The following is a 16,567-nucleotide window of genomic DNA, read 5'->3' on the forward strand; positions in this document are numbered from 1 at the left end:
AAGTCAGTTAGGGTTGTATTTTAACATAGCCACAAGCATCCTGGGTTTTGGCAACACTGTTTAGGAACTCAGCTGTGATGGGAACAGGAGATGTGATGACCACTCAGATGATGAGAGGGTAGGATTCCGCTTTTCTTTGTCATTCTTCCCTTTTTTTTTTTTTTTTTGTCGCCAACACAGTGAAAACCATGAGCAGTGTGGACATGCAAAAGCATACAGTACAGTGATGTTATGGGGTAACAGTCAAAAGTCAAACATGCCTTCTTGTCAGAGCAGACTCGAGAGAAACATTAACAGATCCACAGTCGTCACTTCGGTGACTTTATTATAGATTTTTTTTTTAAACACTTGAAATCTCACAGCATTGATAGTCTTTTTTCCTCTAATAATACATGCCTCATGTTTTTGATCCCTATACGTTTGATTCCTCTAGTCTCTGGTAAGGCCCTACAGTAAAACTACCTGTCGGAACTGCCTCTGAGCGTCCTGCAGTTTTTGCTGTTTTCCTGCTTTGTCAGTAGTACCCGGCGACTGCCTGGACTTCGCAGACAAAGGGACGGGCATCCGACTAGTAGGGGAAGCGACACTGGTGTTCTGCAAGGGGATCCAAACGAAAAACAAAACAAGAAATAAAACAAAAGAAAGAAAAAAACACACACCATAAAGGAAGTATGAAAAATCAAGGCACTGACAGATAAACACCTCAACGATTAACACCAGTGAAAGATCATGCACCCAGTGGGACCATACACCTTTAAGTCAATACACAGTAGTACATGCAATCAAGGATAATGAAGATATCAGAGCTTAATCATCACAAGAGTGTTTTTGATGATGAATTGGCCACTTGCTGAAAACCTCAGAGGTTTAGCAATGAACTGAAGGAGAAACACGGTCGCCAGGAAGCCAACAAAATGCCACCCACAATCATGTCATCATGATTTAACACAGAGAGAGAGAGAGAGAGAGAGAGAGAGAGAGAGAGAGAGAGAGAGAGAGAGAGAGATAGAGAGAGAGAGAGAGAGAGAGAGAGCCACGGGGGGCATTTCCAAAATTTCCAAGCACCTGTGGAGTGGATTAATGATTTTGTAATTTCAGTGGTTAGGGTTGGAGTGAAGGTAGGATGTAAACTGAAAAAGTAGGACCCAAAAGCCTCCGGGAGCAACAAGAGCTAGAGAGAGACCTGTTGTATGGTGGTGGGGGCACTGGGGACAGTGGTGGTGCTGGTGGTGGTGGTAGTAGGGATGACTACAGGGCGAGGAAGGAGTTGAGGTTTAGTCTTCTTCAGCAATGGATTTTTGCTGGGTACCTTAGGACCTGGCCCTCTGTAGGTCGGGAGAGAGGAAGACCTCTTCAGACCCACCACTTCTGAGCCCTTCCCATACTCTGCTTTAGCTTCCTCCGTGCAGACTGGCTCCCCGGGGGATTGTGGTCCCATCTCACTGATGGTGGTCTCCAGCTGCTTGATGGTCTGCTCCAGGCTGTCCAGAGTCTTGTAGGTGTTCTTCCGGATCTCGTCCGTCCTTTGTACGGAGTTGGAGTTCTGCCTCTTCGGCGCGACTGAGCCTGTCGCCTTGGGAGCTTCTCCTAAGGATTTGGAGCGCGTGATCTCAAATCGCTTTGCTTCTTTGTGCTGCTTGAGTGTACCGTCGGATTCCTCCTCATCTTCATACACAACCACCTGTAACGTCTTCTTTCCTGACTTGGTGCCCAAGCGAATCGCCTGGCTCAGTGCCGCCAGCTGTTTCTTAGGGAACTTAAATTTGAACTTCTTCTTAACATCCTGCTTCGTGTCACTATTTGACTCTAAATTCCCTCCGCTGTCTGTGAGCTCAGAGATCGACGATGACGATGAGGACGATAAGCTGATGTGGTCGGCGGTGGCCATTGACGTGACTTTTTTGCCATCGACCACCTCGGTCTCTCCCGCTTTAACCTGCAGCCCACCGCTCCTCTCAGTGTCCGACTCTTCATCCTCCTCCTCGATGCACTCTGCTGCTAGCATCCGGTCCAGTTCCTCCTCACCTTCAAAGATGGTGGACAGACGCTTGTACGCTGAACGGATGTCCATGGGCTCGTCAAAAATGATGATGACAGGCTTCTTGTTGAAGCCGTTATCATCTGGCGCGGAGGGTTCTGCTGTGGTGCCTCCTCGGTTTGTGGCATTACCTACGGTGAAAGTCTGGACACTTCCTTTCTTGGCATTGACCAGGTCCTGGTACTCGCCACAAGAAAGGGCCTGAACTTTGGTGTTAGTGATCATAAATGCTATGTTGTCAGGGGGTGGAGGCGCCTCTTCTCCAGGCAAGTCTGGACTAAGACCAGCATCCTCAATACACTCCTCATGATTAGATTGAGATTTTGGTGGATCGCTGTCCTCAGTTGAGGCCTTTTTTGGTGGCGCAATAGAACTTTTAGGCACCTCTTTTATGGTACTGGTTGTTGTGGTTGCCACAGGCTTGGTTATTATATTTTTAATGGAAGAAACATGTTCCTGGATGACTTTACTTTTCTTTTCAGTGTTAATTTTGTTGAGGATTTTTCCCTTCTCCATTTCTGCACTGGTCTTCAAGGATTCGGCACGTTTAACTTGCGTCCTTGGAAGTTTGAATCCTTTCAGTCCCACAGGTTTAGGTGATATAGGTGGAGGTGTTAAAGGTGTGGGTGATTTTGGTGGTGGAGACTGTGGCTGCTGCTGCTGCTGGCTTGGAGAATTGTCGTTAACATTGACATTTGACACCTGTGATGAAGGCTGTGTGGGCTCTCTGTGTTCAGGGGTTTCCTCTGTTCCTGACGGGGGTGGATGCTCTTTGGGAATCTGACCCGTCACATAGTATATGACCTGAGAAATGAAGAAGTAGCTGATTAAAATCTCCTAAATCTTGAACATACGTTCACTATACATTAATATAATGTGAATAATAGAAAGGCATACATACCCCTTGGCTCTGTCGGACAGTAGTGTTCCCATTTTCATCTGTGTCTGGATCTTTATCATCTCGAGTGGGCTCAGAGCTCTGCTAGGACAGTGTGTGAGTGAATAATATTACTGTGCAGCTGCTGTGTCTGGTTGCCGTGGGATTAGTATGAATTACAGTAGTATTGCAGTAGTATCCACAGTGGCAACACTGCATTGGACAGTTACCTTCTACAAGGCAGCAGCAAAATACATACAGTATATAAACTGCTACTAAATGCCATACATCAAAATGCATGCTGGGAAAATGAAGGAATATTAAAGTTTAAAAAGCTATTACAAGCCATTACTAACAGCCAAATCAGCTTATTCTGATGGCTAAACCCTATCTCTTCTTCTTTTGCCCTTCCACTATATATATATATATATATATATATATATATATATATATATATATATATATATATATATATATATATATATATATACATATATATATATATATATACTGCAGTTAAGTTTTCTTTTAAATACATTTCCTACCACGCTAGCCTTTATACACCCTGTGTCCTGTCTATATTATAGTCTATATTACTATATTATAGACAGGAAACAGTCTATTTGTTAGGTGTTATTATCCTTCTAAACTGATACATTTATTTGATCAAATGTTATAATTTGGCTGTGAACTAGTCAAATGTATTGCGCTTGAACATATCAGTCCTCTTTCTCACATCAATTGACAAAAGCTTATTAAATGTGCATATTGTTGAACCTAATGTGAACAATTATAGGGTTGTGCTGGTTATTTAGGTGTAAAGCTGGGAAAGCAAACTGAAGTTGAGTTGTGCAAAGACAAAGAGAAACAGAAAAGTAATCCCCCAGAAAAGTACAAGTGGTGGAGAACAGCATGCAGAGCGGCCAGACTGACCTCGAGTGAACCAAGTCTGCAAAAACAGGTTGTGTCTGCAAAGTGAGTTTTAACTACTTTGTTCTCTCACTTGTCAATAATTAAATAAATATTTGTTCTGTTGATTTTCAATGATGACATGTAATTAAAGAAAGACACAAGACGATTTAATTGCCTGTAGAATACAGTGCCGAGGTCCGTTTATTGACAAGAGATAATTAAATCAGTGGCAAAACACATCATTGTCTGGTCCCGGCGCACAAAAGACACAGCATCTTTTTTTTAGAGGCTTCATTTTATGCAGACTTAATCCTGAAATATATTTAAGCTGAGATATCCAGCTGAATGAAAATAGGGAAGGAAACTGAGGTGAAAAAGGAAAAGGAGTTTTTTTTGGAGGCAGTTGTTATAGGTTTCTCTTGAGCCAAAGCAAGGGTGCAGAAGTTGTAGAAGGGTTAAGACACAGCCATCGATTGCATCAGACAGTGGACAGAGGCAGGCAGTTAGGTGGGTAGCTGCAAGGCGATGTATAATTTACCTTTTTCTCTTTGAGGGGCAATAAGGCCCCCGGTCTTAGTTCTCTGATTTGCGGTTCAATTCGAGAGGTTGGTTCTACCAAATTTTTCACCCCTAGATCCTTAACCGTGCACTTCTCGAAAACCTGAAGAGTGGAGAAAGGTGAGGGGGAAATGGGAACAAGGATTTTGAGGAAGGAAGTAAGTTTGAGCATCTTCGCCTTTTGTCACAGCCGTAGAACCCGGCAGGTGACAAAATCAAGGAGTTAACTCTTTTGGCAGCTGTGAGTGCTCATCCTTTGCCACTTTGGAGAAAAACAACCACCATTGGAAGAAATGATAGACCCACCCTAGCGATGCAGAAGTCAACCAAAATCCAGAGGACTTTACACCTTTTGATAGTTTTGTGCACGTTTAGGGATTTGTGTATGTGCGTGAGTGTAGATATGCATCTAACCTGGAGCTCTGCCATGATCTTGTCTCCTTCATCCTCCTCTTCTCTGGTAACAGGAGGAGTGACGGGTGGAGGGGTGGCTGGCTTTGGCTTGGTCTCTGGCGGCACCTTGTTGGGCTTGGGTTTGGGACTGGGCGGTGGAGTGTCCTCTTCACCCTCCTGTTAGAATTCATAAGAAGGTCATTATTTAGTCATTACCTTTCTAACCAGCCAGGCTAGTCATTTCCCCCTTTCCTCCGGTCTTCCCGCTATACTAAGCTAAGCTAATCACCCCTCGCTCCATACTTAGTGGCAATGTGCCATCAATCTGCTCATCTTACTTAACCACACTTCCCAAACGGTTTAACAGTGTTTACCTGAGGAGGGAAGTGGAAGCTGAGTGCTGCACTTTCACTAACGCTGTTGGTCGTATGAGAGCAGTGCAGTGTCAGCCATGAGCAAGCAAATGGGGAACGCTCACACGCACTAACATGCACTGACATGCACAAAAAGCACACGTGGCCGGCCCGACCATGTCAATAAAGCATGGAGAACCTTGGTCACCAACATACAGAGCGAGAGCAACTTAATTTTCTGCTCAGGTAGACATTACTCAACTATATCTTAACATAGCAAATAGTTACAATGATAAATACAGCTCCTATACACACAAAAAAAGAAAAAACACCTATCAGACTGACCTGAGCCGAGATGGACTCTTTCCTGCCAGTAAAGACCACTTCGCCGGAGCGCGTGGTGGTCATGCCTGAGCTGGAGTTGGAGTAAGTCTTCCTTGGAGGAGGTGGTGGCGGTGACTTGCTGGACTTCTCAGACCCCTGCTTAGTAGAGCTGTCAGTCGGGGCTGGCTTAGTGGCAGTCTTGGAGGGTCTCTCCAGTGCAGGTTTGGCTGGTTTCTCCATCACAGGCTTTGGGAGTTTCTCAGGCCCTTTCTTGCATGGTTTGTCAGAGTGAGGCTCGGGCTGAGGCTCTTCAATCATACAAAATAACAGAGATGAAAATATATAAGGGGACCTACTCTCAAATGTGTTCATATAGTAATAAAATGTAAAATGTGTGGAGGTCATGTTAGTGTCATAAAGTTCAAGATTTGCACCTGTCGGTGACTCCACTGGGTTGTGGATGTCTGCTTGTTCCGCAGTGGCATCAGGTGCCAGTGCTTGGTTCTCTTCTACCTCTAGAATGGGAATACCCTTCATCATGTTGGCCTGGGCTTCCTGGAGGATCTTCTCAAACTCTTTTCCATCATAATGACCCATGTTCTGCCTCCTCTCTTCCCACTCCCTTTCTGCTGCCTGTAGAGTGAAAATTAGAAAAGAGGGTTCCTCAAAAGTGCTCTGAATCTGAGGAAGGAAATGATTAATTACAGGAGCCTTAAAAGTCAATTGAATGCCAATTGCTGTAAACCGAGTCGACATTTACGGGATGCTTATCTGCGTTACAATGTTGGATGCAATTAAATTGATACCAAATGACAATTATAAGGGCACGAAATCTACCTTTATGGACATAGCTCTGTTTTTGCTCTTGTCCTGACTGTTCTGGAGCTCCTCTAAGACAAGACTCTGGGGGACAGTGCCGTTGCCATTATTCACTGGGTTCCCTTGTGTCTTCTTATGATGGGCAGGGCTCGGCGGGTCGGAGGCTGCCCCTTTGGGAGAGTCCCGGCCTTGACTCTTGCTGGGGGTGGGACTGGGGATGTGAGAGGGGCTGGGGGAGAGCGGTGGACTGGGCTGAGCTGTCAAGGCCGCAGACTGCTGGGACTGCTGTATGTGGACCGGGGAGCTCTGGACATGATGGATGACCACCGGAGAGGAAGGCATCACCTCTGATTTGATGGTGGAGCTCTGGGGCTCCAGCGGGGCTGATGTGGAGCCAGGCTGGACTGACGGTGCGGGAGCTTCTGCTGCCGAAGAGCTGTTGTCCACGGGGACATTAGCAGAGGGATCAGGTCCTTTCTGAGGGCCCTCAGTAGCACATCTGCAGAGGAGGGAAACAGAATACAATACAGAATACAATATATATATATATATCATCGAGAACACACTGATCTTCAAATCTGTGCATGCTCAAAAACTTAAATTCTTACAATTCTTTCCCTATTTTTTGAAAAGATACATGACATTGATAGAAATCCATTTTCAACAAAAAAATATAAGTTCATCCAGACTGAAAATATATATATAACAAAGTTGACAAAGAGTTGAGTAATTCTGGCAAGACACCAGCAAAAGCTACGCTGCAATGTGGTGGCAGGCCAATATGGTTTGGCGACTGTTTTTGGTTCAAAGACAAGAGATTCGGGCAGGGAGACTTTGAGAAAAGTTGAGAGTGAACCTGGTTTCTGTGACATATTAAAATGGAAATGAGACGCTGTTGTCCCCACCACATTAATTCACTTATCGGTTCAGTGAAGGCAGTGGAAGTATATCAAGTTGGACGCCACACTCCACTGTCTACACCGAATGACCTCTTTGATGGGATGAGGGCGGGTTTGTCAGCATAATCAAATAGTACAATCTCGCACACCACAGAAACCTGTGAGAAGCTCTGCAGAGTGCTTTTTATTTTCATCTCACACTCTCGGCCCTCATACTCGAGCGCCTCTGCTCCTGATCCCTACTTTATTGCCGCTGATATTTCTTCTTCATCTACCTTCTCATACTGCTAAGTGTGTCAGTCAGGCTCTTGACCCTTTTCAGCATGCTGTCAAGTTTATGAGGCTCCTCCTTCAAAAACTTGACTGCTTCCACTTCCACCCTGAGCACAGACCGCATTCTTGTTTGGAGGGCTGGGAACTCTCCTGAGGAGACACGCAGAGAAACACCGTTACCTTTTTACATTTTACATGACTATATTGGGAAAAAGTTATTCAGAAATACCTTTATTAAAAAATGGAATGACATAACCTCTGAGAAGATAATGTACTTTTTTATTGCACATACGTAAGGCTTAAAGGGAGAAACATCCATCATATCAGCAGTAAACTGCATGATTAATAGGGCTGGGCCAATAATAGCACAAGTGATTAGTGCTGCAGAATTTAATCGTGGATATATGATCTACCGTTTCTCCAAATGTATTGTCCAAATTAATAATTCAGGGTAATGTATAACATGGTCTATAATAGTGGAACACACCTTAAAACTTTGAACATTAGTTGAACTATTTCACAGTGTACAGTTGACATCTTGTAATTTATATTGATATCGGAAAATAGCCCAAAAAGATTATTTCAATCACATTGCCACACACAACATTGTACCCACTCGTGAGAACATTATTAGTTGTCTCACCTTTGAGTCCTGCCAGAGATTCTCCCACCTTCCTCAGACTCACTGCTCCTTCCTCCACGTCCTTCAGAGTCACTACTCTGTGTGTCGCTGCTGAGTCTTTCTGCAGGGAGCCGACATATTGCTCCAGCTCACTGCAGAGAGGGAACAAATCCACAAAAACATTATTTTTTAGAGTTGATTTGTTTTCCTGCAACAATTTCTCACTCAATAGATTATGATTTTTTAAAGCTCAACAGCAGAAATGAAAAAAAGAATGGAAACTCTTCATACAATGTTTTAATGTATTCATGTAATTTCACTTCGGGGGACTCTTTTTGTTTCTGTTATACTGATATCTATCTACATTTTGATTAGGAGAAAGAATTTTAACACTAGTAATAACATTTCCTATATTCCCTACTAACAGCAGGGGGCAGAACACAATCATTTATCTTGAAGCCAACATCCAGCAATACTGATTGGACAAAAGTGAGAGCTGACTTTGGGACACGGTCCATAAAAAAAGAAAGTAGAACATATGCATAACATGTACAATAATTAAACTTGACATAAAACATGTTTTGCTGGATCTCATCCTAGAACCACACATGTTTACACACTGAACGAGGGCTTATTTGTATAAGAGCACTTCCACACATAGAAACACAGTACGCTGCTCCACAACAGACCCAGTGAGCGAGAAAAAATGGTTACTCTGCAGGGAAATGTGCTGAAAGATAACATTGTGTGCAGTGTTGGATTGCATGAGAGCGACTAAAATGGTGTTTAATTGTGGCCCGGTACCCCTGAGAAACACTTGTTTATAGAACTTCCCTAAAGGGAGTAGGAAAAGCAATAAGTATGTTAAATGTCCTGCTAGGGCCTACTGGTATTCAAAATGATGAAGGGAAATACCAGCTTAGGACACAAATAAGCACAATGTATTTTTAAGCCTCCCACAGACAAAAACAGATACTGTACGTCTCCATAATGTGTGTCAGAGTAACTGAAGCAGCCTTCAAAGATCCTTGGGATATGAAGTAGTGAAGACAGCCATTGCTTAAAGACATGTTCATTCATATGCTGTAGATTAACACCATAACTGCAACTGTGAGTAAGGGATCCCAAACATGTGACCAAACTCACTACTTAGATAAATGCTCTGCATCTTTGCCCTGTAGAAGCTCTGTCACCATCATCAGTACTGTCTTCTTACAATGACAAACCCTCCTATCTAAATCTAATTTGTTTCCTTGCTTTTCAAATATTCCTGTCCTTGGATTACTGTCAAACTAGCTAATTCGGCTTTTCTGTTGCCACAGAGCTATAAAATGTGACCTTACAGGTTATGTTAGATATAGTTCTCCTCTTGAGAGGGCAGTGGTTTTCACACCACTTTCTCAAACTGGTCTTAAAGCCAAGCAACCCCTATTACCAAGCCTTATTTAAAGAGCCAGCAGCTGTGTTTTGCTGACACACAACTGGCTGCGTACCAAGAGTAATAGAGCACTTTATCAACTGGTTTCCGCCTGTTCAATTCTCAGCCTGCATGAGCTGCTAACATTGTATTCATTGGATCAAAAAGTTCACTCCTGTGTAGCAAGACAACACTATTTGACCTTGCCTGTAAACATCCAAATACAAAAGATTCAATGACTGCTCCATGTTGGCTAAATGAAGCAAGTTAACTAAAATAGAAACAGGGCAGTTCCTCCACAGTTGGGTCCATTGTTTTAGTCTGCTGTCTCTGAGAGTCAGGCTCTGCTTGCCTGTATAAACCTGTGAGCTGTAATTTGGAGGGCGTTGGCTTGTCAAAGAGTTTAGGTATGAATAGCAGGTAAGCTGATAAAAAATGAAGCCTTTCGGGGATTTCCGATGAATAAAAAACACCTTGACTGGAGTCGCATGGGAGTGTACTAAACCATCACGAACAATAAACATTCAGTAATGGATGCAAACAACCATATCTGAACAGTATTAGACTATATAAAGCCCCACACCTGTTATGGAAGTGAAACAGTGAAGTTTGAGCAGCCTTACCCGAGTTGTGTGAGGACACGCTCCTCCAGACCCAAGTACTTGTGCCTGTCCTCTTCTACCAAAGCTCTCTGTCTCTGCACAGGGTCCTCAAGGCCACGCATGGCCTCTACAAGTTTAACACTGATTTCTTGCTCAGCCCGCTTCAGCTGGACTCGCAATGCCTCTTGGTTCTGGACCTGAGGGGATGCACACGGTGGGAATGAGATATTAAAGGGCACGTTCAAAGCCGCAGTGGATACTAACACACTCGAAATGAATTAAAAGAGGTCTCACCTGCTGCTGCCTCATCTGATGGAGTTGCATCCTGAGTTCAGAAACATTCTTCCTGAACTGCAGGAGGTTGACTTTGAGAGGAACTGGACCCTTGTCTAATGGAGCTGTGTTGCTCTTGGGAGCTAAGACTGGCGAACCACCTGTGTGGGAGGGGAACAAGTTATAGCTTGTTACTTGAAAAAAAAAGAAAGAATAATACAATAGAATTTACACTTAAAACTATTAAACAGTCAAATTAAGTAACATTGTAGTTCCCCCCCTGAGAGAGAGTAGAAAAAGTTGTTATTTCCAAACCCTCACTGCCACACTTCCTGACTCCACTCGATAAATGATTGGTTAGATTGTACAAACACATTTTCCCTGGCAGCACACCGGTCTGCCTTAATGTTCCTAATGTGCAGTAATGATTGCCCAACTGTCTGTGGCTGTCTTTTTCCCTGCACATAAAGCAAACATATACTGGTACTCATATTGGCTGCGCCTCTAAAATGTCGGTTAGCTGAATCCCATCATTTCAGTCACCGCTAGAGGTGGAGAAGAGGTTGAAGCCATGGAAACCAAGGGCGGTAATGTTTGCGGTTTGGGTGAGCGTCCCCTAAATGGCCAACAACAATAACAATTGGCAGGATTTTCTTTATTATTCTGATCTAAAAACAAATGGTGGTCATCTGAAGGAGAACTGAGACTATTTTATATCAGTTAATAGATCCACTACATGTTTCCTCAGAGTGGGTTCAATTGAAGACATGGACAATAAAAGGTGGTTTGAATCACATGTTCAATGCTGTGAGCACCACAAATTAAATCCCATTCACCTTCATTGTAAGGACTTTGAGGCTGAAATCCCCATCAGTAATATCTTAAAGCGTGGGCAAACAAAACCAAAAGTACAGTTAAGTAAAATGATAAAACGTTGTTTTTGAATTTGGAAGAACCAATCCTTTCACGTCGGAAACGTCAGGTCCATTAAAGAAAGTGGTGTCCCTACCTGTGAGTTACACAATAGGTCACGCAATGTTCAGAGTGCACTTTAAGCTCCCTCGACGCTGAAACTCACCCAGCAAAAGAACCACCTTTTGTCTTCCTAATCCCAAAACTCTATTCACAACATATTTCTCGCATACTAACGGACATCTGTCTAGACCTGAAGTACAGGTTACAATGCACACTGCTGCTGGTGTTTTGGGCCTCGGGGACACGATGTCAATCAAAAGAAGTGCAGGCCGTGTTGTGACAACGAAGGAAGCAGTTGAGCAACAGCAAAAGAAAGTGCCACTGATTTCCCATGTTTGATGTAGAGGGAGTCTGGCGAGATCAAAGCCCACGCGGGAACCTCTTCTGACGCTTTGGAGAATTGCTCGAGCGCAACATGACAAGTAAATCTCTCTGAAAGCTACATATGAAATGTGTCACGGGACGTGAAATTAGCTCTCAAGACGCATTAATAGCGTTGTGTTTTTTTTTTCTTTTTCTTGCTTCGCCACTGGTGAGGTTGCAGATCTTTTCCATTAAACTGAGATCCGGCCACAGACCCGAGACTGAAGCGCTGAATCGTCTTGGCAGGCTTGAGGAGTAATAGCGTCTTGTTAAGTAGTGCTTTGAGGAGCTTGTGTTAGCACCGTTGGCTCTCGTCTCTTATCTGCTGTTAAACTGGATATACCGTAAAGGATTTTAAGGAAATACGAACCGATGACAGGCAAAGACGCCTGACTATGTTTTCCCTCCCTCCAGCGCTGCTCATTGCACACTGTTGACTGACACTGACGTGTGGGCTTGTCTGCACAATACATTGTGGTAATAAAACTCTTTAGAGGAAAATACAACTTATGAAATAGGACAGCATTACAATGACACTAACCTGAGCTGTGTGCACTGTGGGCTGGAGATGATGTCTTCGGTGGTCTCTCACTACAGCCGGGCAAAGAAATCATAAGAGCAGGATTTTGGTTGCGAAAAAAACTGTATTTGGAGCACTTTAGATTTATAGGTTTGTATTAGTAAAAACCAACACAATACAACAAAGTATGATGGGGAAAGACTGACAAATCAGAGAGGTTAAAATGATGTTAATGATGTTAAGAAGCTTCATCAGAGTTCAACATAGCATAAAAACAAAGGATCCACTGCAAGCACAAACCTTTTAGACTAACTGACAGGCAAACTTTAACACAAGGTCTCCAAGAAGATTGAAATGCAGCCAGATAAACCTTACATAGTGGCCATTTATCTAGAGAGCAAATGACTTCAATATCAGATTCAAAGTCAAACCTATTTCAGCATCATTAGATGCTATTCAGCCTGAGTGTTTGATATGGCTTTTAGAGAGAGGACACTTTATCTTTCCCGCGCTGGCTGGATAGGCAGGCTTTTCATTTGAAACTCCATTTCCCCTGATGCCTCACTTTTTCCTCTACTGTGATTGCTTACCTTGGTAGCTCCTTGGTGCCACTAGTGTTTGGCTCCTTTAAAAGTGCATGCTGAACAAGACCAGTCAAGCTGGCAATCTGTTGCTCCATAGCCTTCATGCGCACTCTGCAGAAACATCAGAAAATTCTACTTTCAACACTGAGGCCTACTGGATATTACAGCTGCCACTAGAGCAAATATTAGCTCAGAATGGAAACGGGAGGGCTGTGACAGAAGAAGCAAATGTTTTTTTTAATTTCCTGACCATGTTTCTTTTTGTTATTTTGTGGTATTATACTTTTTTTTTTTGCAATTGATTTGGAACTATGTCTGGAATAAATATTGATTGTGGTCTAATACATAGTTTCTGAATTACAACAGTGTAACACCACTTGACTCAGCATTTCATACAAAAAGAAAACGCTTGAGTCTTAAATAGAATAAACAAGATGGACGACTCAAGAGAAGAAAAGAACCCTGAAGTTCAGACCGAGGATGTTCAAGTCATATTGTTTTTTAAATCAAACAAGAGTGTGTCACCAAGTGCTGGCCGCTCCGAACAGAATGAAATCACACTCATAAGAAAGCCAAACACCAGAGGGATGAATAAGGGGCCGTACACTGAGAAAGGTTGGAAAAGTGAATAACTTTTCTTTTCAAATGTCATCATTTATCTTGAGAAAAGGATATGGGGCTAGCTGAGGACACACACGATACTGGGTGGCTTTAGCTGTGCAATAGACACTAGACAGACACAAGGTCTATGTGAACACAGCAATGCCTAACCTCAGCGTCACACAGCATATTTCACATGAATAAATTCTATGACAGCCATCGAGGCCCTGAGTGTCTGGACTATGTTTATTTTGAAAGGTAAGTATCATACTTTCCCATTCAAATTCCAACACTCTTTTCCCAGTTTCCCAGGGCATTTCTAATGGGAGTTTTTGACTTCCCAGGTGGTCCAGTCTGATCTGTTTGAATGATTGGGCCATTTAAAATACTTATTCAACCTCGTCAATGTTTTTGTTGGTTTTCCTAGGTACGCACATTGCCTCTGCAACCTCCCCTTTAGTGAAACCACGTTTGCTTAGCAAAGTGGCTAAGCATTCCTTTTTCAATGTTTATGTGCTCTCAATCAGAGTGGATAAACCTAATCCAGGTACCACAATGTCTGATGGATTATCCAGAGTGAATAGACTCTGCAGAGGGTTTGTTGTTTGAACAATAGTCACAGAGTAACAGAAAAATATACAGTGGATTAGTGGGGTCTCCAGATACTATACTGTTTCTGTCATGGTTGCTAGACACTCTTTTAATAATCAACACCGTCAGCTCCAAAGTTTGAATAGAGTCGGTGAAAATAATGGTATAAGCAAAACTGGTTGTATACATAAACCAAATGCATAATCATGTGCTGTTCCTAATATGCAGCTCACGACGCTCAGAAGGTGCGTTATACAATATATCTCGCCTTCAGTCATGGATGATGAAACAGTCAGAGCAAGGGATTGAAAATCAGCCGCTGATGGTTAGGATGAAACTGGGATGCAGAGTTAGTCCAAGCTCCCATGCAATGTCTTAATCCTAATTTGGACAAGCCCACCAGCCCACTGTCTGTAATGCCTGATCCCCTGGTGCTTACCGTGTCTGATGCTCACTGGCAACTGGGATGGGGCCCTGGGGGTGACCCTGGAGGTCTGGAACTACCGGTGATCCCATGTTGCTTCGGGGCTTGGTCCCTGCCACTTCCTCCTTCCTGAATGACTGACGCACAGGTGAGCTTCTCTCCATGGGAACACCGTGAGGTGGCACGCCGTGAGGGAGCAAGCCGTGAGGAGGCCCGCCATAAGGAGGCCCGCCATGAGGAGACCCGCCATGAGGAGACCCGCCATGAGGAGAGCCGCCATGGGGAGGGCCACCGTGAAGTGGCCCGCCGTGAAGAGGGATGCCATGGGGAGGCCCGCCATGGGGAGGCCCGCCATGAGGAGGCCCGCCATGGATGTCAATCATCCGTACCTCAGCCATCCGGTGAGGGGATGGTGGAGGAGTCTTGGAGCCCAAAGTAGGCAGCTGGCTGTTTCTGGACTTCTGCCTGTACAGAGAAGGGTGATCCATAGTGTCTGTGGGGCTGGGCCCGCTGTAAGAACTTGTGGAGCGAATGGAGGCACGGTGAAATCCCATGCCATGATCTGGACCATCAAGCCCAGGGTTGGGGTGTGGTCCATGGGCAGTAGCCATGGTCATTCTTCCCTCTTGGAGCAAATACGGGTCTGCATACAACCCCTCGTTTCCCCTCGATAGACTGTGGCTTTTACCGCCCCTGTCTTCATCTGGCTTGACGTCCCGTCTCTCCAGGATGGCGCTGGGACAGGGTGAGATGGAGCGGGCCGGAGGGGTGGCATTAGACAGCCGGTCCCTTGGGATAGTGGCGTTGCCAGGTATAGATCCCTGCCGTGGGCCAAATGGGATTCTGGAGGGGGATGGGGGCATGGAGTGGGGAGTTGGGGGAAGTGCTCCCTGCATGGGGTGGTGTGATGGGGGACCCATGGGTGGCTGTCTCAGAGGGTGCGGGCCATCCCGAACGGGATGCATCATTTCACTCTGCATCTGCTGAAAAAACAAAAGCATAGAGACATCTTCTTAAACACAAACTTGTCATCATTTCAAATAATTCATGAAAATCCCTCAATTTCAGGATTGGTCAATAAACCAGACTGCTTAGTTCTGCCCGCTTGAGAGCTTCAGCTACTGTTTATTTTATAAATACCCTTTATTTCTGGACTACAGTGCCCTTGAAACAAAAACATACATCGAACTCAGTTTACATTGTTGCTTTTCAATGAAAATAGACTGTCAGCAATTTTTCCGGGAGCAGAAAATAGTTACTTGCGAGACCTTTTCAACTGCTCTCTTGGAGACTCTGATAATAGTGTCTGCACCTCCAAGGCAGTTGGTTAATTTTCAACAAGATCTGTCTAGTTTAGTCTATTTAAACAGTCAGCTAGTCTGGGCAGCTGTTTTTTTTGCCTGACAATCCATTAATGACCCTTGAAGGCCGACATGTAATAAACCTAACCTCATGCAACTAGAGTGGTCTTACAGGTGGCCACAATGACCGTGGTTCCAAAAGAAGTTCCATTGTCTTGTTACTAATATACCACAGGACTACTTTGTGTTAAACAATGGAAATTATACTGCTATATAATCATATTTACTAGTTGTGTATCTATAGGCCTTGTGTTAAAAACCTGGATTTAATGTTTTGTATTTTTGAGACATTGAAATATATATGTATAAATTTATTAAGGAAGGTCCGAAAAGAATGACAATATACAGAGTTCCTGTCTTCCAAACTTAAGTTAATTTCGATAAAAGTAAGCATTTTTTTGTGCTAGGGAGCATGACTGACATACAGAGTGTAAACAGGGACATAACCTGTGAATATGTGAGATGCTGGGTATGATAACACTGAGCAGAGGAGGATCTAATGCAGGACTGAATCCCCATCCATCTTCCTTCCTGTCGAACTCTGTACTACTCTCAAACAAACAAGCAATTGTTCCCCGGAGTTATGACTCATGAGTTACACTTACGTAAGTGACAAGTCGAAACCTAATGCAAAGTTCCTTCAAAAACTTCAGGCCTACAGTTTTTCGACAATATGCTTTTTTTTAGTGTTGCCTCATTTATTTTTCCCCCCTGTGCCGATACAGATCAATACAGCAAGGGCACCAGTACGGTGGGTGTGTCACGTGCGTGTGTGACTATGGGAAATAG

At 43.8% G+C, this 16,567-nt stretch overlaps 1 protein-coding gene across 9 annotated transcripts in view; it reads right to left on the reverse strand.

Moving 5' to 3' along the window:
• Positions 1-16,567, reverse strand: part of si:ch211-285f17.1 (sickle tail protein homolog) — an 88,084-nt gene that overhangs the window by 2,286 nt on the left and 69,231 nt on the right. For 5 of the 9 annotated variants that reach the window (XM_068582157.1, XM_068582161.1, XM_068582163.1 and 2 more), the window contains 15 exons: positions 14,433-15,400; positions 12,809-12,913; positions 12,240-12,289; positions 10,382-10,521; positions 10,109-10,284; positions 8,090-8,220; positions 7,449-7,596; positions 6,293-6,773; positions 5,890-6,088; positions 5,477-5,763; positions 4,800-4,955; positions 4,366-4,488; positions 2,940-3,017; positions 1,184-2,842; positions 463-594 (listed from right to left, as the gene is read on the reverse strand). In XM_068582157.1, the coding sequence (XP_068438258.1) occupies positions 463-594; positions 1,184-2,842; positions 2,940-3,017; positions 4,366-4,488; positions 4,800-4,955; positions 5,477-5,763; positions 5,890-6,088; positions 6,293-6,773; positions 7,449-7,596; positions 8,090-8,220; positions 10,109-10,284; positions 10,382-10,521; positions 12,240-12,289; positions 12,809-12,913; positions 14,433-15,400 (4,833 nt within the window). The remainder of the gene's footprint in view (positions 1-462; positions 595-1,183; positions 2,843-2,939; positions 3,018-4,365; positions 4,489-4,799; positions 4,956-5,476; positions 5,764-5,889; positions 6,089-6,292; positions 6,774-7,448; positions 7,597-8,089; positions 8,221-10,108; positions 10,285-10,381; positions 10,522-12,239; positions 12,290-12,808; positions 12,914-14,432; positions 15,401-16,567) is intronic. The other 4 variants (XM_068582159.1, XM_068582160.1, XM_068582165.1 and 1 more) reach the window with 3 other exon arrangements.

This window comes from Clinocottus analis, unplaced genomic scaffold, assembly GCF_023055335.1.
Source record: "Clinocottus analis isolate CAN_PGR_092001 unplaced genomic scaffold, fCliAna1.0.p SCAF_18, whole genome shotgun sequence".
Classification (NCBI taxonomy): Eukaryota; Metazoa; Chordata; class Actinopteri; order Perciformes; family Cottidae; genus Clinocottus; species Clinocottus analis.